At 40.7% G+C, this 23524-nt stretch overlaps 1 protein-coding gene across 5 annotated transcripts in view; it reads left to right on the top strand.

Annotated features, from left to right (window-relative positions):
• Positions 1-29: 29 nt before the first annotated feature.
• The window catches only part of GAK (cyclin G associated kinase), a 68823-nt gene continuing 45328 nt past the window's right edge, over positions 30-23524 (top strand). The window contains exons 1-8 of one of the 5 annotated variants that reach the window (XM_052776135.1): positions 30-365; positions 9165-9226; positions 10558-10617; positions 12553-12667; positions 13107-13249; positions 16427-16552; positions 17699-17788; positions 23222-23357. In XM_052776135.1, coding sequence (XP_052632095.1) covers positions 224-365; positions 9165-9226; positions 10558-10617; positions 12553-12667; positions 13107-13249; positions 16427-16552; positions 17699-17788; positions 23222-23357 — 874 coding nt within the window. In that variant the 5' untranslated portion in view covers positions 30-223. The remainder of the gene's footprint in view (positions 366-9164; positions 9227-10557; positions 10618-12552; positions 12668-13106; positions 13250-16426; positions 16553-17698; positions 17789-23221; positions 23358-23524) is intronic. The other 4 variants (XM_052776134.1, XM_052776132.1, XM_052776130.1 and 1 more) reach the window with 4 other exon arrangements.

Below are 23524 nucleotides of genomic sequence, written 5' to 3'. Positions count from 1 at the left end.
GCGGGGCGGTCGGCGGTGGCAGCGTGAGGTCCGACGTGACGTAGCGGTCCCGGAAGCAGCCGAGAGCGGGGTGAACGGCGGTTGAGGAGGCGGCGGCCCCTCGCCGCTGTGGTCGGTAGCTCGGCGCAGCGCCCCTACTTAGCCCGCTTGCCGCGCTCCTCTCCTCTGCCCCCCCGCCGCCTCGGCCGCCGGCCGCCGCCCCCGGGCAGCGCCTGCTGGGGCCATGTCGCTCTTCCAGTCCGCCCTGGACTTCCTGGCGGGTCCCGGCTCCCTGGGGGCCGCCAGCCGCGACCAGAACGATTTCGTGGGGCAGACGGTGGAGATGGGCGACATGAAGCTGCGCATCAAGCGAGTCATCGCGGAGGGTAAGAGCAGGCGGCGGCGGCGGCAGGCCGGGGGCGGGGCGGAGCGGAGCGGACCCGCCGCTGCGGGGCTGGGCTGGGCGTCCCCTCGGGCCCCGGGCCTCCCGCTCCCCCCTTGCCCCGTCTCCCCTTCCTCGGCCGGGAGGGCTTCCTTCTCGGCAGGCCGCGCCCCGCGAGGGGAGGCAGGCCTTGGGGCGGCCGGCGTGCGGTGGTGCCCGGCCGGGGCCGGGGCCGGTGGCTTCCTGCTGCGCGGGCAGACGTCCGCTGGGAAAGGCTTGTCTGCCTCCCCCTTGCTGCTTCAGTTCGGGGTCACGGGTGCACCGAGTTAACGCAAGAGCCGCGGAAGGTGTTTCGGGAGGGCCCGGCACAGCAGCGGTGCGCGGTGTTGGCGGTGTTTGCCCTCTTCAGGAATGCTCGGAGAGCCAGCGTGTTTTGTGGCAACTTCTTCACCTCGCTTTATGATTTAGAATACTCTCACCGCTTAACGCAACTCTCAAAGGCGCTTATGATCTGACTAAGACCTCATGGAAATACTGGATTGCATATGCATTTTTTTAAAAAAACGACAATGTGTAATAATATGCAGAGGTCCAAGTTTGCCTGTGCCGTTTTGGGTTGTTTGGAAAACTGTGAAGTGCAGGAAAGTATGGTAATTTTAAACGCATATGTCAGGAGGCTGGTCTCCTTCCGCCTATAGGCTTAGCTGGAGCGTAGGAATTAACTGGGCAGTTTTCAGTTTCAGTGAATTTTTGGGTAGGCATCATGGTAGTAGACTTGCTAGTCTGTCTTAAAATAAGTGCTATGTTTGGTGTGTGCAAATTACTTGGAAATCAGCAGAAATTTGGATCTTGTTGTGCTCGTGGTCAGAGCAATTACTTTATTTCCTCAAGCAGAAGAGACATCGAATGCTTGTCTCAAAAGACTGAGATGGGAATTTGTCCATATTAATGCAGTTACATAATTCATTAACTTTGTACAGGTGGGTGATGTTATTTAGGTTAAATACCCCAAAGCTCTAGTCAGAGATCCTTTTCATTGTTGAAGTTATCTTCTGTAGTTGCTTCTTTTAATTGTCTTGTATTTAAGTAGTTTTATGAATAGATTTATTGGTTGGGGGGTTTTTTGTTGTTGGTTTTTTTTGCTTGTGTAGTTTTTTTGTTGAAATCTTAAGTGACCAGCATGGAAGGAAGATTTGATTCTTCAAGATTAGCTGCTTTGGTTAAACTTAAAAAATTGGCTTGTGTAAAACAACAGGACATTGGTCTTTACCACTGTTTTATCTTCTTAAGGGCAAATAAGTTGTTACTTTAATGCTTCAGCACTTTTGGCATGTGATCTCAGACAAAACCTTGAAGTTTTTTAGGTAGTAAGTTGCATTTAAAACAGTAATAAATGTCAAGTCCTATTCTGCCTTCAGCCTTTACTTACAGTTCCTTTACAAAAGATCCAGTCAGAGTGGTGAGTGAAACATAAGCACTTAAGATGGTGTGACTGCAAGGTGAACACTAAGGGAACTGGCTGGTGCTGCTGATACTGTGACATTCCTGCCAGGAGTGACCACAGCAGTTTGCAGAGAGCAACAAAGGAAAGGAAGGGCAGGAAGCTACGTTTGAGATGTATCTGCTGTTTAGTTCTGAGTTCTGAAACAAGTACTTCATACTTTACTTTGGCAGCAGCTTACTGTTTCCCAGGATCTGACACAGGCTTTCTAAAATGTAAGGGGAGAGATGCCAGGTTAGATGATATAAAGCAAAAGGGCGCATGCTTTAAGTCTAGTGTTCTTGCGAATTTATTTGTAACCGCTGCTTCATATTCTATGTTTGTCTCGTTGTTACGGTTTTATTTCATGTTGTGTTCTCTGTATTTCACTAACTAAAATTGGGCCTAACTGCTTGCTTTTGCTAGAAAGTAAGACTTCCTAGCCAACATAGCTGGGCTAAAACAACCTTTAGGGCATGTTCAGTATAAATATAAAATATAGAAGTCCAGCCTCTCCTGCTATCTTCAGACTTGAATTTGTCTTTAGCGTATCATTTATTTTGTTGCTCAAATCGTGTTTGTCTTTGAGCTCCGAACCTGTTTGACACCTTCTGATACATGCTTGCATAACAGTGGCTTACAAGCATTCCCCTCCATGCTTACAAATACAGAATCTGTTTTTGTTCTAAATGAGTTCTTTCATGCCAAATTCCCTACTAGAAAGTCAAGTGCTACTTTCTGAATTTAGATTTCAAATCCATGGTGAACTGTGTGTGATCTGCAAATGCAGAGGCATAGCCTTTTCTGTAAGGTCACAGGGTCTGCTTTGGGTTTGGTTGGTGTGAACAGAGTCTGTGGATTAGCGTTACACGGTATCATATCATGACGGCATAAATTCAGTTGTTCTTGCACCCTGCAACTCTTTCCAGCTCTGTAGCGTGCAGCCTGTGTTGGTGCAAATACACATTGGGCCATGCTGTAAGCTGAGACACTAGCTGCACAGGTCGTTTGGATGCGTTTCCCCGTTCATTTTGCAGAGGTGCCACGCTAGGGCTAGGACTGGGCTAACAGAAAACATGGTGTGCTGCTGCAGGAAGCTGAGAGCAACCGGGGGGCTGTGGGGGGGACAGGCTGGTGGTGATCTCTAGCACTGATACTACCTCCAAATGCACAAACAGACTAAGTGTATCACAGGATGGGCTGAACAGAGTCTCCTGTATTTTCTGCTTGAGCATTTCAGTAGCTCACTGCAGTTAAGAAATTTTAGAGGAAATGGGTTGGGGCCTTTACTTTTAATCCCTACTTGCCCTTCATATGATGCTGGCTTCAGATGTTGTGGTTCTTTTGGGTCCTCTGGTTAAGTTCACAGACACAGTTTCACTTAAGTAGAATAGTCATTGATTGTGTACCTAATTAGTGAATATTAGTAAATGTAACTATGTCACACTTTTGTGACAGAGAGCACTCTCTTTTTATGGCCATAAGTCACTTGTCAGTCTGAGTATTCTGTATTTGTCTCCATCACAACATGGGCATCTGCTCTCACCAGGGTGTCTGCACACGCGTAGTCCAGCTACATGTGATAAGAGTTCTCCAAATGCTTGCTAACATGTTTGGTTTTTATAGGGTTAGGTGAGGGTGGCTTAAACTGTAGTCTTTGTCAGGTCCCTTGCTGTTTGTGTGAAAAGTATGTGCTTTTTTATGCTGACTTTCTGCTGCTTCAGTTGACATTCTGGATTGTCCTTCACCTTTGTTCAGGAATGTCAGGATTCCTATATTAACCTGTGCCAGATAGTAAGGACCATCTCAGTCCCTCAGCTGATTCAATGATTGATGTAGCCTGCACATTTGACCTTGGGACAGAGTGAGGAGAGCAAGTGACCACAGCCGGCTGAACAGTAGTTTTCAGAAATTTCTCGTTTCTTGCTCATGAAAGCAGGCATATTTGCAAAGACAAGCAACCTTGCAAATTTGTTTTTCGAATGCTAGATGCTGCTGGCTTTCATTTTTGCCTTTTGCTTTCTCATGACTAGTTAAGTATGTAATGAAACAATGCATTATAGTAGCAAGCAGTTTTATGTTGTGGTTGATGTCCCAGTTTTGATGCTTCACTAGCTGACAAAAAGGAAAACTGTCATTTCACTGAAATCGTTTGTCTGAAAAAAAACCAGTGAAGATGGGAAGAACAGGGACAGGTTAAAAATAAAAGTTTTAAATCCAATTTGATTTATAGTGCAGTGAACTTAATCGATATTATGTGATGCCTAGGTTTAACTTGAGGGAGAAGGCAAATCTCTTGGCTGGAAAAGATGAAGTACTGACAGGACCAATGCCTATGGGCTGTGGTGGTGTAAGGACAAGTGTAGAGTGCTTGCTATTAAAACAAATGAGGTAGGGTTAGTTCTTAATGCAAAGGAAGTCATGAGGTGGTCTCAGTGTGGGCCAGGAAGGTGAGGCTGGTAAGCTTTGTGCTCTACTGTGTTTCTCTGAGTCTGCTATGGGGCAAGACTGATTCCAGGACTGACTGTTGTACTTCAGCTACTCCATTTTCATGAGTTGTTGTGGTGCTCTATAGTGAACCTCTTCTGTGTAAGTTTGTGTTTACAGAAAAAGAAAACCAGTTTTCTTCTGTGTCATGGTTTAACCCCAGCCAGCAACTAAGTACCACGCAGCCGCCCACTCACTCCCCCCCACCCAGTGGGATGGGGGAGAAAATTGGGAAGAGAAGTAAAACTCGTGGGTTGAGATAAGAACGGATTAATAGAACAGAAAAGAGGAAACTAATAATGATAATGATAACACTAATAAAATGACAACAGTAATAATAAAAGGATTGGAATGTACAAATGATGTGCAGTGCAATTGCTCACCACCCGCTGATAGATGCCCAGTTAGTCCCCAGTGGCAATTCCCCGCGCCCCCACTCCCCCCAGTTCCTGTACTAGATGTGGCATCACATGGTATGGAATACACCGTTGGCCAGTTTGGGTCAGGTGCCCTGGCTGTGTCCTGTGCCAACTTCTTGTGCCCCTCCAGCTTTCTCGCTGGCTGGGCTTGAGAAGCTGAAAAATCCTTGACTTTAGTCTAAACACTACTTAGCAACAACTGAAAACATCAGTGTTATCAACATTCTTCGCATACTGAACTCAAAACATAGCACTGTACCAGCTACTAGGAAGACAGTTAACTCTATCCCAGCTGAAACCAGGACATTCTGCCATAATTTCTGTGGCAAAAAATAATAATCTGAGACCCTTTTTGAGAGCTTGGGCTTTGTTCTGAAAATGGGACTATGAAATGCTACAGCAGTGAAAAACTAGTCTCTCAGGGCAAGAGCTTGAATAAGTATGTACATACATACACACTGGTAACCTGTATGGGGAAATACTAAGATGATTTTGCTGATACAAAAAGCTTCAGAAAACTGACTTAAAAACCATTGACAGATATTTACATGGGTGGAAATAATGAGTGAAAACACCCCAAATAAAACTACATTCTTTCTATGCCCCTAGGAAAGAAACCAAAGCAGTCTTTCTATTCTTAACTTTCATTTTGTCATTTGCCTCAGTTGGGTCTACTATACAGGTGTTTGATCATACAGGTGCGTTGATGTGGGGGTGTGATCCTTGACTGACATGGCTGTGTTGACTGTGGAATCCTCGATGTGGCTATAGTTAAACAGGTGAAACTGCTTTTTTTTTTTCTTTTTTGCAAATTATATTGCTAACTACATTGGTCACAGGGCCTGGTAAGCCAAGCCACCATTGAAATGGCCTTAAAGAAGACTCTCTTCATTACTTTTCCTTTTGTTAACCTGTGCTGTGAAAATGTAGTAATTAAACCAAGCATTTTGCTAATACACAAGGTGAGTCCTGCCAGCTTTAAACTTGACCTCAGCAAAGTCTTAGTTTGGACACTGTGTATGCAGATTTCACCGGATTTCCAGATAATGTCAATTATACTTCACTTAAAGTCAGATAGCTATGCTTTAACCTAAGCAGAGCTTGTATTAACTTTCTGTTGATAGCAAGAATTTATCATTTTTAAATGGCTTGCATTGCTCAAAGTGTTCACTTGTACTGCTAGGTCAAAATGAACATTTATGATTTTCCATGAGTATTGAAACTTACAAGCAGTATGTGTTTTGAAGTAGTTATGAAGTTGAATATAAAATTTCCTCAGATTCCTAGATACTAATTAAGAGGACTGAAACTAATTTTTTTGGTTGGAAATGAGATTAATTTAAATGCAACAAAGATTACTTAAACTTCAGAAGCCTTTCTGAGGTGGTTGTAACGTGATTCTGAGTGTTTAAAAAAAAAAAAGGCTTTTCCATCAAGAAACGAACTTGTGTAGTTTTCATAATGTGGTTCAGTTTTTGGCATGTATTTCAAGATTATTTGGGAACTGAGAGAGAAAATTTTAGGGCAACTGTGGATATATCTAGAGTTTTGGGAGGACTATGATGATCAGCACTTCTGTGAAAATTTGAAATATATCTTTTTTTGAAGACTTACTATAATCTTTAGTCAGGTAAACTAATTCCTCCTTTTACTCCTTTGTACTTAGTGTCAACAGGATTAACCTTAGTGATAATGTGCAACTTGGTCTATATTGTAAGCATTTCTTATGTTGGAGGAAGAGCTTGCAGGAAGGCTTATCAGACCCATTGAAATAGTTGGAAAGGTAGAAATGCTTCTAGGGGCCTTCTTCAGAGTTTGGATCAGCTTGGTTGTTAATCAGATATATGCTTGAAAATGGTGGATTGAATTGATTTGAGTTAATTCTGATGCATAGGTGCTTTCACCTCTATACTTTCCAGGAGGCAATTTGATGCATTTGAATGAAGCATAGTTATATTTTGGAGTGCATGTATGTAGGTCTGTGGACATTTGTGTTTGTAGAGGTACTAGCAAAGTGTATGCTTGAAATGCAAAGTACACTTGCCCCATTCCAGCCCTGGTAGAACCCTTGGCAGTGTACTCAGCTGAGCTGAGCTTGCAGAATAATTGTTCTGTAATCTGTGGTGCCTCTGTCACCATTTTGCTCGAGTGCCTTACAGAAAACTAACTGTGCAGTAATTTTATGTTCTAGAAATTTGTGCTGAGCTGAAGCCCCTCATTTTGTAAATTGAAGCATATATTTTCAAGATGCGGCTTGCAGGGTTACTAGAATAAAATCAAAGAAATATTTATCAAGATGAATGTAAAGACTTTCTTCTGTAGGGCCAGCAGTACTTTCACTGTGTAGAATGTCTGTGGGATCTGTGTAGGATGAAGACATGGAGGCAGTAGCTGTGTGGTCCAGTGATTGTACACTGGTGTAGGGGCTTGCAACTCACTGGAACAGTGGACTCTGAAACCTGGGACATACCTCTAGATATGAATAGGGAACTGGTTGGAAAGAGCAGTCAAAACGCATGGTTTCCCAGCACCCAGCTTCAGTGGAAGCATGACTCACAGATTTTCTTGCTTGTTTCACCAGCTCTGTGAAATCTGTAAACAGTAGTCACAACTGATTAGCACTGTCCAGAACCATGTGTTTCTTGCATATGTTCTCATTCAGAAACTGTCTTCAGGTAATACTCTTAAGGTGGTGGTAAGTGTGGACTTCATTCTGTCTCCAGCCCCTGTCCCATCAGTGCCAAAAATGCTGATTGTAATTGCTGATCAGAACACTTGCACCGGGGGCTTTAGAAAAGCTAAGGGAACTTCTGTTGTGGGAAGTACCAAACCTGATTTTACAGAATGAATCAAAGTAAATGGATAAGCACAATGCATACATGGGTAATGTATGGTGGGACTGAATGGCAGCCCTCGCTGTCTGTTGTCTTCAGTGTTCTCATTGACTTTAACTCTTCTATGGTGCACTAGTTACTCTGCTTTGCTTGTCCTCCCTGCAACTGGGATCATGGTTTTGCTGGTTTTGTGTATAATTGCCCTTTAGATACCAAAGGGAAAGGCAATATCCAGGAGCCTGTCATTTATTAGTTTCATGTTGTGGATGCTACTGGCAAAGGAACAAGGTGTGTGGGCAGTACCATTCAGGAGTCTTGGAGAACACTGTGATGGTTAATTGCCATGTAAAACTTTTCAGAGTACTTCTTGAAAAGCCTTGTATTTGATTGAATTGCACAAAGCAAACACTGTGTTCACTTCAGCCTCATGTTAATATTCCTCATCTACAGAGAAGGTATTGGGTACTAATGTGACCGTACTGATTTGGATCCTGCATCTTTTAAAAAAAGTGCCTTGTCAACTTGTTTCTTGTCTGTGGTGGTGTCATTTGTTAGTTATCCTATTCTTAGACATTTTGACCAGCAAAATTTTGTAGTTCACCAATCAATGTTTTCTGTCCTTATTCTCCAAATCATTGCTAGAGAACATTGCTATGTAGTTCAATGAAAACAGAATTTATATTATAGGAGTAGAAAGGCAAATCATTGAAGTTTGTCGCTTTGGCTGTTACTCTACTAGTGATACTCTACAATAGTTGGAGAGCATATATGCAACCACACTGTTCGTGTAACCATGAGGATGACATTCCCAGAAGAAATGGAAGTGATACAAGTATCTTTAAAATGGAGTAGAACTGTACAAATATGTTCTTTTGATGCAGTTAGATTACATAATATAGCAATTGAGGAAACTTACCAGACCTGTAACTTTTTCTCAGTCTTTTTCACTTTGTAGAAATGTGTACAATGTTCTTGAGCATATTGGTAGTATTTGATGAAATAGATATTCTGACAAAAGGATTTGGAAGGAAAAGTGTTGTATGGAATGACAAATTGCAATTTAGTAACAGCATCACCCGTATTGGAAGTGTGCGCTTCAGTGCTTGAAAGCACTTTCTGCTTTTAATAGGAAGCCTGAAGCATGGCAATTATTCTAAAAGTATAAGGAGGTGTATATTTAACATTTTGTCCCCCTTGGTTATTGCTATTTTTATAGGAAGCATAGCAGTGTAAAACCAAGAAGTAGTTTAATTAAAAACATTAGGTAATATTGGCTGTACTGGATCTTGGTTTTGTAAGGGCCTGCATTAAAAAAAAAAAAATTGCTTCATAGGAAATCTGCATATGCAGACTAACAAAATGCAGGAAAGTAACAAACTCAGTGTGCTTTTGGCATGTGTAAAAGAAAGGACGAGAGTATTTTAGCTCTTGTACGTAGGTTACCCATACTCTTGGTAAGACACTGAAAAATATGTATACTTCTTACATTCAGAAAGTATCTAAATTCAAACTCTGTTAGATTAAAAAGAATTATTTGCCTGAATGTTGAAATTAAAACTGACTTAATCTGCTTTTTTTTATAGGTGGTTTTGCTTTTGTCTATGAAGCTCAAGATCTTGGAAGTGGCAAAGATTATGCTTTAAAGGTAAAGTGAATTTAGTTCACTACAGGTATATAAGGTCTGTCTTTTTGCTTGATGGCACTTAATCCTTGATATATGCCACTGAGAAGTCATTTGGAAAAATCCAGTATGATAAAGTGGTGTTTGTACCACACTACCTGTATTTCGTCTAGAAATTCATGACCCTGCCCCCAAGCATTTTGTTGCATGGTTAAAAAGAATCTTTCCTAGTTACCTGAAGTGGGGTACAGGAATATTTTTACTCCTCAGGAGCAGATTTAGCCTACCAGTTAGCCTACCTTTGTACTTCCAAGGTGGGGTTTATCGGTATTAAAAATAATGCTCCACACTTGGACTCGTTGATCAGACATTCAGCCTGGCACTTCTCAGAGACACTCCTCTGGATTCTTGTTTTCTGAAGGCTTATAATAATCATCTAACAGCTGAAAAACTGAGGTGTTATGGAAGGGACAATAAAGTGAGGTAATTTACTTTTTTTTGCAGCAAAATATGACAAATTATGTCACTTGTGTTCACCGCAAGATGGCTTCATTTTTGGAGTAGGGATGTTCTGTGGCTGTATCAGTATGAAGACATCTGTCTTGGAAAGTGAAAAGGATAGTAGTATGAGGGGTGGGAGAGGTAAGATGGCATTACACCACTAGTAATTACTTGGTCTGGTCTTTTTCCTTTTCATAGTACATCCTGCAGTAACAAAACATGTGACGAAACCCATATAGTATGTGTTCAAAATGTCGTCTAGAAGTAGCCCCATTTGAAAATATCAGATAAAAGGTGAACCATTACTGTGCTTCCTCTGTTTTGTAAAACTGGTACTTTGTAGCAACTGCTCAGATTGATTCTAGTGAAGTGTTGACTCCAAATCCAAGCGATACTGGAAATAGTAATGCTTGATTTTGCTGCTGATTACCCAGGTACCATTGAAAAAGTTGGGCTACATAATTTGAGAAGTTTTGGTTGGAGTGGACTGAAGGTTGTTCCTTAAGATTTGAGGCGGAAGATGAATCTTTCCTTGTCAGTCCACAATGCTGTAGCCAGGAGACTTTAGTGTTTTATACAACAGAAAACTGTCAGTACAGTTACTTGACAAGTATCAAAGGTTACAACTGCTCAGTTGTCACTAAACCTGAACAGTACAGGTAGCTGGGAATCTGGTGTTTTATTTATGGCAGTATGTCCAAATGTACAATAAGCCCACTTTGTTTACTGCCCCATCACAATTCCTTAGGTTTTTGACTGTAGCTTATCCTTTCTGTTCTAGAAAAAAATACCTGTGAATGTTTTTCTGTAAGTTTTAATAACTTTACATTGTCAGTTATTCTCTTTTCTGACAGCGATTGCTATCTAATGAAGAAGAAAAGAACAAAGCCATCATTCAGGAAGTTTGCTTTATGGTATCCTTTTCTGGAACATATTTTAATGTTTTGATTTAATTGTCTGATATCAAACATTTCTGAGAAATGGAGGACTGCTCTATGGATTCAGTTCTTTCCTGCTTAAGAGGACTGACATTCTGAGGAAGGTCTGGGTTCCTGGTTTGTCATGAATATGGCACTGACATCCAGCAAGTTCAGTTCTTCAAAAATTGCAGGAATTTAATGTGTGCAGATAACTTTTGTAGGTAGTATAGACTTTGTCATGTACTTTGTCTAGCAAGAAGTGAAATTCTTATTTGGGCTTTCTTCCAGTCCTGTGACTGGTCAAGAGACCTTTTGACTATTCAGATGATACTTAGATCTTAAGTAGACTTCCCTTATATGCACTGGATTTAGTCCTTTTTTAACTACTCAAAATTTTGCTTTTACTCTCAATGTTTCTTAATTTCTGCCTCGGATGTATCTGGCTTTAAAAAGTAATACTGAATATTGAGGAAGGAATTTCAGTAGAATACATGCATCACAAACAAGAAGCAGACATTTGTCAGTGTTGTTGCTGTCCTTTTCATCTTCAGTGATGTTAGATGGTAGGGTATAATGTTATCTCAGAGTGTTTTCAGTCTTTGGCTTTAGTAAACTCAGTATTTGCTCCCCAGCATTTGTTCTAAGACCCTTAGTTTGTTTCAAGAGTCAGTGAGTAGCTGTGGTATGCTGTTGTTTTGTTTTCCACTCTGATTATTCAGCTTAATTTTGAGTTACCAGGCAAAACCACTGATCTTAATTTAAGTTATTCAGATAGTTCTTTTCATGATTACTGAAATATTTGGCAAAATCTGACACTAAACACTGTTCACTAGAAGTACACTTGCAAAGAATGGACTACCATAGCACTATGTATTTTCTAGCTACTCTGACTATATTTTGCCCAGAGTAAAGAACTGAATGTTCTTTAGATGTTTTTTCACAGCTCAGGTGCATTAAAGCAGATGTACAACATGAACGAGAGTTAACAGTTGCTAACTTTCCAAGGTATAACTGCGAAATGAAATTAATTCCTGCAGCTCTGAGTAAAAGGTTGTGAAGATATAAGATATAAAATAGTACTTAGGTTTCATTCTAATTTGGTGGATCCAACTTGCCCCTTTTTTTTTTAATAGGTTTGTTGTACTTAGGATGTCTTTGCTTTTTTCTTTTCAGACTTGGTGAATGCATCTTCTAAATAACGTGTGTTTGTCTCATAGGCATGAGTATCGGTATACGACCAAGGTGGTGCACATCAGGGTTAACACAAACAGGCATAATGCAATGTAACTTTCATTGGCAGGAACTGAGATCACTTATATTTTACTCCCCTTTATGTAGTTCAGAAATGATACCTTGAATTTTTTAAATGGAAGTGAAACATGACAAAGGTTGTACTATGAAGAATTATTACTAATGATGGGAGGATAAGTTCCTCTGTCTTTTAGAGCTTTTATTTGTTTTGAACTTCATTTTAATTACTAAAAATTGAAACATAACATACTTAATACTTGCTTTGGAAAGATAGGTGTTGATACAATAGCCCTTTCTTGATCAGCCAGCTCGAGAAGCAGCTGATAATTAAAAGGTCTCTCTGGTACTTCTGCTAATGCCTTGCAGTCATTGTCAAAAGACAAAAAGAAGTGACTAGGCCTGTTTTGAAGTCCAGTTTCCTCAGAGCCTTAATCACAAGTGGGTTTTTTTAATGTTTGATTTTGAATTTTTATTACCTTACCTTCAGTGGCTTCCCTTGAAGTCTGTGGTTTTTTTCAGGTGAGGCATGGATTTCCCAGTTCTCTTTAGTATTTTAATTGCAGCTGTAATGCTCTCTGTTGTTTTAAGCTAACATTTCAGATGAGATGTCTGTGAACTGCTATGTACAGTAGTATCAATAAACTTGGTGGTTGTCTTCCTTGAACATGTTATCTCCAGAAAAAACTTTCAGGTCATCCCAACATTGTCCAGTTCTGCTCTGCTGCATCTATAGGAAAAGAAGAATCAGACACAGGACAGGGAGAGTTTCTTCTGCTTACAGAGCTGTGTAAAGGTAAACTTTCTTTCTTTTCCCAGCAGTGCACATTGCTTTTGGCAGCTGTTTTGCACAGGTTGCTTCACAGCTTAGAAGCTTAGAAGGCCTCTTAAAGATAGCATAGTTTAGTGGAGCTAGAGTTCAACCTCATCTTTTATAGGATAAGGATCATGTTCTTTGAGACTACAGTTCAACCTCATCTTAAATATGGGATAATCATTAAGTTCTTTGTGTTTGAGACAGTCAGAGGAAGGAAGAGGAGGAATAGTTCCTTAGAGCACCATTTCCTTTGGCACTGCAGTCAGTGTGGATTTTCCCTTTGCAGAATATCCACCTAATACTACAACTCAAGACTGTAAATCTTCCTAAAAGAGAAAGTGTTTGTCTGTTAATGCCAAGCTTTCAGAATTTGTGGTCGTCTGTGTATGCTTATATGAATTTCTCTGATTTCCTGCAGGACAGCTGGTGGAATTCTTAAAGAAAGTAGAATCCAGAGGACCTATCTCCTGTGACACAGTTTTGAAGATCTTTTATCAGACCTGCAGAGCAGTGCAGCATATGCATAAACAGAAGCCTCCTATTATCCACAGAGATTTAAAGGTGTGTTACAATGTTTAAATAAAGGCTGAATTTAAAACAGCAAAGGAACCTGTGGGGCTGAATTAGTGTTAAGACTGTTGATCAAATACAGTGGATGCTCTTGAGTGTAGTGCTTACATGTATCGCCTTGCCAAGGCTGCTGGATGTCAGTGAAGGTCATCACTGAAATACTTACCTCTTCAAACAACATCTTTTCCTTGTGCTTGTGGTTAGTACTACTTGTACTCTATCTGAACAAGCTGACAGAAAAGCAGTATATCATGGTTTGCTGATTAAATTAGTCTTTAAGTAGATTGCTTTTGATAAAATAACCAGTTACGACTTGTGAGTTGCAGTTTTGGGGTGAGCAGGTTTTCTACATAGAAGAGAAAGCTTTGAATGAGAAGACAAGGTAATGTTTGATTCTCTGTAAAAGATTACATAGCCTGAGTGTGTAGTAAGCTGTTAGTTTTAGAACTAACAACTTGTATTGCATTTTAGGGCTTGTTTTTAACTTGAATTTTAAAATTTGGTAGGCATAATTAGTGATAGATTTTTTGTTTCTTAATTTTTCATTCTGTTAGCCTTTACCAAGATGCTATAGGGTTATGCTGTACAAAGTGTTGTCCCCTTAGAAACTTTGGTGATTTGAAAGGACTTCATCTGTGTTTGAATTTTGTATTTTGAAAGCAGGGGTTCACCTTTACGTGTATGCTATACCTTAGCTGAAGGAGCCCTAATCATCAGTGAGATTCTGCTGTACTACAAATACATTTGAACCTAGTAGAAAGAGGTGGTCTCTATAAACATAAACAAAATAAGAGAAAGAAGATTCTTCTTCCTGAAACAGTGTCTGAATTTCACATATATGTCTGTTTTCTGCTTGATGTGATACTAGCTGAATATAAAAAAAGGCAAATTTGTTCCACCTTAAGTAAGCATGTACTTGATTACTTCAGGGAAAGGAAAATTAAACCACTTTTTGAAAGTAAATGTGTGCTAAGTGTTTTCAACACTGTTGTTGAAAGCTTTAATGTTAGGCGCTAGTATAGCCCCTTAATATAAAAAGTCGTTTTGATGATGGAGCACTTTGTTTTGTTTTGTTCTCCTCAGTATCATTGAGCAGACTTCTAGGTCATGTCAAAGAAATTTTAACCAAGCTGGGATAGACCTTTCTTGGTGTTACTTTCTAGAATAAAATCTTTTATTCTTCATGGAAATTTCTATGCACCAGCCCCTAGAAAAACTTGTAGAAAAGGTGCATCTCTTCTCTGAAAAGGGGGTAAAAACTCTTTACAAATAAATATACAATTTCTTACATAGCCAGCTCCACTGAAGTTGAGCTAATGCTGAAATTCAAGGTCTGTTTTTTCTTGTCAAGTAATGTATGTTTCCAGCAGGGATAATATATGGAAAAAGGCAGGAATTTGGTTTCATGTTGGTTTCATGTTACAGGGGCTGCAAAGCAAGATTAAATGGTAGTTGTGCTGCAACAGGCAGAGACCTTACTACAATTTGGAGCCAGATAGGGTTCATTTAACTGTGCTGCCCTTTCCAGAGGGCTGAACTTAGGTCAGCAGCATAAAAACCTGTAGGTCAAAATTTTGAGCCTACCTCAAATGAGACCCAAGATGCTAGTGTAGCATTTGGGGAACGGTGTGGTAGGGTGAAGTCCTAACAGGTTTTTCTCAATTATTTTGACTAAAAATATAAGGATTCATGAACTTCTACAGTGCAGCTTAAAAATAAGTTCAACTTCTTAGTGGTGGCTGTTTCTATCCTTCTGTGGTTTCCTTCTCTTGCTTGTCAGTGTAGTGCATTCTTTGCTCCTGAACCCCTTTAGACAAAGATTGCACTTATGTGTGTGTACAGGACTGTAAGAACCCAGCTAGTTTCCAAGTTGTAGAAATTCTAAGCTAGATAGAGGGCGATTTGTAAAATATCAGTGCTGCTCTGGTATTTCAGTTGTCTGAATTTGATCTTTTCAGGGTTTGCCATGCAGCGCACAGCTAGTCTGCATAACATAGGAGCCTGTTAAAATCTGAACGATCAGCTGGAATGTTTTACGTTATTAGCAACCTTTACCAGAGCACAAAAACCAGAACATGTGTGCACAGAAGCTTGATCTCTGGTCTTACTGTGACTATTTTTAGTGTATAAATTTAATGTGATGTTGAATGCCCACTGTTCTTATTGTACATGGAGATAAGCAAAGGTCATCCAACAGAGAAGGGAATTCAGATTGCTCATTGAGATTGATACTCTTATCACATCATTAAGAGAGCTTATGTCTTCCTGCAGGGTAGTCAAAATTCATTTTATAGCAGAAGAAGTTGGAAGGGGCTTGTGTGAGGGAGGCTAGTAGGATGTTCTGAAAACTAAGGTTTTACAGAAGGAAGTCCAGAGATGTGGTTTCAAAGGGAAAGGGAAGACAAACCTAATTATCTGCAGTGTAGTGTTGTAATGTTACTAATATGCCTCTTAACTTTTACACCTTTTCCTGGCTTCATACAGAGAAAGAAATTTTCTTTTTTAGCCCTTTTGTGGTTATGACCTCAGAATACTCCTGCCCAATACCTACTTTTACCTTCCCCTTAAGTTTCTTCCCCATTTTGCTTAGCAATCCAGGAAGGTTAGACTTTATGAAGTAGAAAAAGGGAGCGATGACGATGAACTATTTGGTCAGCACATGGTCCTCAAATAGCTGGTTTCTGTCTCTGCACAGTGTCATGGCTGCCTCTTTCTGGGTGTCCCCCAGCAGCCTACTTCTCTAGTAGTGCCTTCCTGTTTTGTGTCTACAGCAGTCCTAACCTCCACTCCACTGCAATTAAGCTAACAGTGTTCAGTTTTAAGCATGGAAACATTTGGATTCCAAGATGCTGCTTTTGCAAGTGGTCCTCTGAAAAACTGGCCTCTTCTTAGGCACTAATGAGATTATTTTTCTTCCTGGAGTTTATTTCATGCTGTCTTGAATGTTTCCTGCTCATAGTGGTTTTGGTGCTTCCTTTTAAAAATTGGCTGTATTGCTACCATATACGTCTACAGTACTGTCTCCAATCTTTGTGTTCCTGTAAACAACATTCTGGGCTAAAGTGAGTATTTTTTTATATATATGCACAAATGAGTTGATGTTTAAAAGCATGTGTGTTAGTGTACAGAAAAGACATCTTTAATTTATTATTCTACCTCTTTTTGAAGGTGGAAAACTTGCTTATTAGTAACCAAGGGACGATTAAACTTTGTGACTTTGGTAGTGCTACAACTACAGCTTACTATCCTGACTACAACTGGTCTGCACAAAAGAGAGCACTGGTTGAAGAAGAGGTGAGACTATTTTAATGTGATTAATCGTTATATCAAAAGTGGATTTGTTTAACTGTTACTATTAATCTAATATTGATTCAGGGGTCTTCTAAGACAACTGAAGATTGTTTCAGTTGTAGTGTTCGTAAAGCTTTGTTTTTGTATTTGTGTTGCCAGAGTTCGAACACTGTTTTGTAGCTGCATATACAAACACTGCTTCAACTTGGAGTGGAGTCCATTCTGCAATCTGGTGTGAAAATAGAACTGATTACTAGAGCTTCTTCTAACTGTACTCTTAACAGGAAGTCAAAAATTGGTTATGCCAAAGTGATTCCCACCTTCTCATCATTTTTTCTCAGTTGAATGGTATATAAAGAAGTGGCAAGTCTGCTCAGCAGAATTTGAATAGGCAGTATTGCAGTCCCGCTAGGACTACAGTGATGGTGTTGAGCACACAGTGTCTTTTTGTGAAGTGCATTTATTCTTAGTTTAGAGTTGAGAGTAATGCTGGTAAATCTAATGTAATACATCAGCTGGACTCAGACCTTTAAGTATGGAGAAATACAGTGACACTTAAAATTTGGGTGTTCAACTTCTGATATCATGAGTCTCTGTAAACTCCCCCTGTTTTGGAATCCAGCATCTTTGGAGAGCAATCCTTTGGTTTCTGGAGAAGAAAAGATGATGTTGTACCACTGTCTTGTATAGTCTATGCAAAAAGATAGTAGAAAAGGTTTCTTCAGGGATCTTTGTGAACGTAGCTTAACTCTTTGGATGTGTCTGCACTGTCATTAAGTGTGATGAAATGAAGAATACACACTGGAGCATGAATTAACTTTTTGGTTTATTGTTGATTTTCTGTATTTGTGTCCATATCCCTTTTTGCCTCTTGTAGAACAGTCGTTTTACTTTACATGCTTTGCAGTTTGGAAGGACTGTTGAATATCACAATGTTATTTGAGTATTACTGTCTTTATCTGGCCTTATATCAAAGCTGTTGTGACTATTGCAGGATTCAATTGATGGCTTCTGCCTTGACAAGTATTTCTGAAATTTATTTTCAAAGTGAGAACGCTATCTATTCTACATGGAGAGCTGTTTCTTTGGTTGAATGCTGTTAGAGTTTATTATTCAAGTTTCTCTTTCAAGAAATTCTGTCTTCTGCAGATCACAAGGAATACAACGCCAATGTACAGGACACCAGAAATGATAGACTTGTATTCAAATTTTCCAATTGGTGAAAAACAGGACATTTGGGTAAGAAATCTTTCTCTTGCTGACTCATAGCTGCTTATGTCATAGTGAAACTGATTCTGCAGTCTTCATGTTAATTTGTTGATTAAATAAATAAAGGCACCAAAATAAACATAGGATAGACTGTCTTATGTCAAAGTAAACTTTAATAGTATGAACTGTGTATCTAAATATTAAAAGAATGAGATTAGCATTTGAGATTTTTGTCCCAGATCCAGCTTGACTTCCACTGTGAGAGACAATGCTGAACTTTGACATTCACTAGAACTGTTGCCTAGTTGGAGCTTGCCACCATAGAGCCAGAATACTTACAGTCCTTAGATTCAAATTCTTGCCTTTCATGCTCCGCCATGCATGTAATGCTGGGACAGCCTATTGCTGAGTTCAAAATGGTTATATATAGGTATTGCATCTAGATAAAATACTGACAAATAGCAAGGATGAGAATGATGCAGAGATTATTCATGCTTTGTATAGAAAGGATGATAAACTCTTAACATTCACTAGAAAAATCTGTAGCCAGAATTAAAGGTAAGTATTAAATCCTTAGTTGTACCTTTTTTCAGTTGTGTAATAGTGTAATAGTATTGAGGTACTGCCCAGTGACTTTGTGCTTAGGGACTTAGTTTATTGGATCTTTTTTGCAGAGGCAGGTGTCAAGCTGTTCAGCTGTTATCTGTATTGGTGGTGTGTCAAAAGACAAATTGAGAAAATGTAATACAGGCACTTTAGAAGTTTTTATATGGAATCTCAGAACTTCATTCAGCAGGTCAAAAAGTTATTACTAGGTTTTTTTGGTCACTTTGTCATGCTGCTTTTTTACCTGCTGTCATGTGAGTGCTCAGACTGATCCAGGTAGCTTCTGTAGAAGGGACTGTGTGCAGCTTTGGGGCAACATCTTGGGGAAATGGGCTCTTCTGTTGTCCTAGTTTCAGCTGGGATAGAGTTAACTGTCTTCCTAGTAGCTGGTACAGTGCTATGTTTTGAGTTCAGTATGCGAAGAATGTTGATAACACTGATGTTTTCAGTTGTTGCTCAGTAGTGTTTAGACTAAAGTCAAGGATTTTTCAGCTTGAGAATGAGATGCCCAGCCAGCGAGAAAGCTGGAGGGGCACAAGAAGTTGGCACAGGACACAGCCAGGGCACCTGACCCAAACTGGCCAACGGGGTATTCCATACCGTGGGACGTCCCATTTAGTATAGGAACTGGGAAGGGGGGGTGGGGAATCGCCACTCGGGGACTAGCTGGGTGTTGGTCGGTGAGTGGTGAGCAATTGCACTGCACATCATTTGTACATTCCAATCCTTTTATTATTATTATTATTTATTATTACTGTTGTCATTTTATGAGTGTTATCATTATCATTATTAGTTTCTTCTTTTCTGTTCTATTAAACCGTTCTTATCTCAATCCAGGAGTTTTACTTCTTTTCCCGATTTTTCTCCCCCATCCCACTGGGGGGCGGGGGGGGGAGGGAGTGAGCGGCTGCGTGGTGCTTAGTTGCTGACTGGGGTTAAACCACGACACTGTTAAGTGTATCGATGCTGAGGCTATGAGGATGGTATTGGCTTTATGGAATTGCCTTGCTGCAACTGGAATTGCCTTTTAGCCAAAATGAATCACAGTTGGTGTTTAAAATATTCAAAATGTACCACTGTTATAATCCCAAGTTACAGATAAAGCAGAGGGAATGAAAAACATTTTCTAGCAATTAAAGCAAAGATCAAATCTAAGTGGTCTCTTCACTTCCTGTGTGTTCAGCTGCTTGCCTTTGTGCTTTTCTCCGTCGTGTGGCTGTGGATACTGTCTTCTGATGTGCACGGTGTCTTGGACTGCACAAGTAGTTTCATTCCTCCAACTAAATTATGATCTGCCTTACTTCTTTGTAAACAGGCATTTCTGTGGCAGAGGAGGTGGTATCTCCTGTACTCCCCTGCTGGATTAATTAATGTGGACTATATGGTGCTTCAGTGTATACATTACAGAGAGCTTATTATCGACTGACAAAAATGTACTTGCTATACAATAATACAGAATTAATATATGCAGTTTTATTTCTGGCCCTGGATTGAGAGACTGAGTAAGTGTTTTGGAGTAACTAAATCTCGAACCTTTGAGACTTTAATAACATTCAAATCTTTGAAACTGTTTGTGGGATGAATTGACAACCCAGGACAGTTGGAGATGGTGCACACAGAGGACTGGAGGCAGTGAGCACATTTCTTAGCTGATGTCTTCACTGGCTTGTTTTATTTCTGGGGGCTGTAAAAGCCCGTATGCTTAAGCAACTAAGGTGGGGTTCAGAAGAAACTTTGAGGAGGAATTTTCCAGTCTGAGCAAACATTTTCTTGGAGGTACTGGATGTTTTATTATCAAACTTTTATAGGCCAGGTGGAAGGAAGAACATAGTACTATTACAATAGTATAACTGTGCCAGTATATTTCATATGTTAACTTATACGAAAATACATATACCAACTTATGTAACAGATGAAATTATCCTAACTATCCATAACACCTGGACTATTCAGAGATTAGAATTTAAAACTGATTTCTGGCTTTGGTGGTGTTCCCTTGTCAGGTTGCACAGGTCTTAAGTTTGGGCACACCAAGGAACTTGAAAGTTCCCAGGATGTGGTGGTCCTGATTTTGTGATTTATGAGGCTTGAATGAACCTGTCTGAAAATGATCTTAAACTTTATTTGTTTTAAGAGTTTAATAGCCTTCTGATTGTAGGAAGTAAAGGGACCGTCATTTCAGCTTATTTTCTTCCAGTCTCTGTCAAACCAAGTGTTTTAGGGATGATGTGTCTCCTAGTGTCATTTAGACAAATTGATTAACACTTAAGTGCTTACCTAGCTAGTGCATTGCATAACAGAATGTATCTGTTGGAAATACAAAAGACCAAATTCTGTCCCCACAAATAAAATGAGTCTTCTTGAAGCACAGGATGAAGATGAAATAAAACTTCTGAGCCTTTTTATAAGAAAGATCCTGTTCTTGAATGTGTTCAGTGTTGCAGGACTACTCATTTTTGTATACTGTGAAATTCATAAAATGGATTTATTGTAATGATTTTTAAAAAGATAGGAATAGGAGAATCCCTGAACCTGAAAACTTCCATGAAAGGGAAGAACCCCACAAACCTATTTAGAAACACAGTTAGCAGCAGTATTGCTACTTGGAGCTCTGTAATTGACATGCCAAGCAAATGAATGTTTTACTAAATGTTCTGTCCTCAGAGAAACATCATGACTAATGATTTCTAAAGGAGTGTGAAGCTTATCTCTCAAGCACTGGGAATATATATAGAGTTGCATGAGTCAGCAGTTGATGATAGCAACCTGAGATTTGCAAGCAGTATTAGGAAGCTTAATCAATTTCATAGTCTAAAATTCTGCTTTAAATATCATTGCCTGAATTAAAGACAGCATAAACAAGAAGAACCAGCCAATGTGTTCATGAATCAGAAAATTTGTATTTATAAACTTTTTTCCATTCTGTGATAAGCTTTACACGAAGATGATGGGTGCTGCAGAGTTCTGTTTGTTTGTGTCTATGGGGACCTTCCAGCTTCCTGCAGGACCGTGACGCTGTCTATCACAGGGTATGAGATAAGGTGTAGAGGTACAGGATAAGGTGTTTCTTTATCCTTGGGTCAATATCCTTGTATAAAGTTGCAACACTCCTTTGACTGGCGGAGGAGGAAGAGGACAGAAGTGTGCCATCATCTGCTCATGTCCCTGTCTGGGGCTGCAGCTGTCAAAGACAGGACAACCACTAACTGAAGCGGCCACTCTTGCCACAGGCAGCCCCTGCCTCCCTGCCTGGGGATCTACCAGCCTCACAACAAGGTTGTCCATTCCATGCCTCCTTGATGGCTGGGAGACACCCATCCTGGGCCAAAAATGCTGGCCACCACCAGCATTCTGCCTACTGACATGGCCACTACATCACTAAGGCTAGGGCCAGGAGCTCAGTCCCACGGTACCCAGTGAAAAAGGGTACGGACCTCCCTTTCCCCATGGCTTTTGGGACCTTGTAGCTCCCTGTAAGACCACCATGGGGTAGGGGTTGGTGTTATCTTTCCTGTAGACTGTTGGCAACTCTCCAGCTCGGTGGCAGAGGAGGGAGGAAGAGGATGGGAGTGTGCTGTGGTCCAGTTGTTTCCCTGTCTGGACATCCAGCTGTAGCACAAAGCAGCCACTCTCCATCACTATGGGCAGCCCCAGCCTCTGTGCCCTCCCCTTGCTGTCTTTGCTCACCTGGCTGCTCATCTGACAGCTGGTGCTGTCACCAGCTTACACTGCCAATGTTTGGCCTGCTGTGACACCACCATGACATCTGTATACTGTTTGGGTAAAAAAATGCCTGGATTGCTGGGCCCAAAGAGCTGTGGTGAATGGAGTTAAATCCAATTGGCAGCTGGTCACAAGTGGTGTTCCCCAGGGCTCAGTACTGGGGCCAGTTCTGTTTAATATCTTTGTCAACGATCTGGATGAGGAGATTGAGTGTGCCCTCAGTAAGTTTGCAAATGACACCAAGTTGGGAGGGAGTGTTGATCTGCTCGAGGCTAGGAAGGCTCTACAGAGGGATCTGGACAGGCTGGATCGATGGGCTGAGGCCAACTGTATGAGGTTCAAGGCCAAGTGCTGGGTCCTGCACTTGGGTCACAACAACCCCATGCAGCACTGCAGGCTTGGGGAAGAGTGGCTAGAAAGCTGCCCGGCAGAGAAAGACCTGGGTGTACTGGTTGACAGCCAGCCGAGTATGAGCCAGCAGTGTGCCCAGGTGGCCAAGAAGGCCAACGGCATCCTGGCCTGCATCAGAAATAGTGTGGCCAGCAGGAACAGGGATGCAATTGTTCCCCTGTACTGGTGAGGCTGCACCTCGAGTACTGTGTTCAGTTTTGGGCCCCTCACTACAAGAAAGACATGGAGGTGCTGGAGTGTGTCCAAAGAAGGACAGTGAAACTGGTGGAGGCTCTAGAGAACAAGTTTTACAAGGAGCAGTTGAAGGAACTGGGGTTGCCTATTCTGGAGTAAAGGAGGCTGAGGGGAGACCTTATCACTCTCTACAACTGCCTGAAAGGAGGTTGTAGCGAGGTGGGTGTTGGTCTCTTTTTCCAAGTAGCAAGTGATAGGACGAGAGGAAATGGCCTCAAGTTGTGCCAGGGACTGTTTAGATTGGATATTAGGAAAAATTTCTTCACCAAAAGGGTTATCAATTATTAGAATAGGCTGCCCAGCGAAGTGTTTTGAGTCACCATCTCTGGATGTCTTTAAAAGACATGTAGATGTGGTGCTTAGGGACATGGTTTAGTGGTGGACTTGGCAGTGCTAGGTTAATGGTTGGACTCGATGATCTTAAGGGTTTTTTCCAGCCTAAATGATTCCATGATTCTGTGAAATATTTCTGCCTTTTTCTCTGTGTAGGCTCTGGGCTGTATCCTGTACTTGCTGTGCTTTAGGCAACATCCATTTGAAGATGGAGCTAAACTTCGCATAGTCAATGGGAAATATGTCATGCCACAAAATGACACCCGCTATTGTGTGTTTCATGATCTCATTCGTAAGTTTACAGTGTTACTTAATTTGGTGTCTTTATGGATACATCTTATTATTGACAGTGTTGTATTACTGATAGTTAAGTGCTGTTGACATGTGATGGTGAAAAAGGTTAACTGCAACAACTTCTTGTTTTATGAAAAATTTTAATCTTTTATCAAAAAACTTGGA

This window comes from Harpia harpyja, chromosome Z (genome assembly GCF_026419915.1).
Source record: "Harpia harpyja isolate bHarHar1 chromosome Z, bHarHar1 primary haplotype, whole genome shotgun sequence".
NCBI classification, from domain to species: domain Eukaryota; kingdom Metazoa; phylum Chordata; class Aves; order Accipitriformes; family Accipitridae; genus Harpia; species Harpia harpyja.
This window is presented reverse-complemented; position numbering and strand designations above follow the sequence as displayed.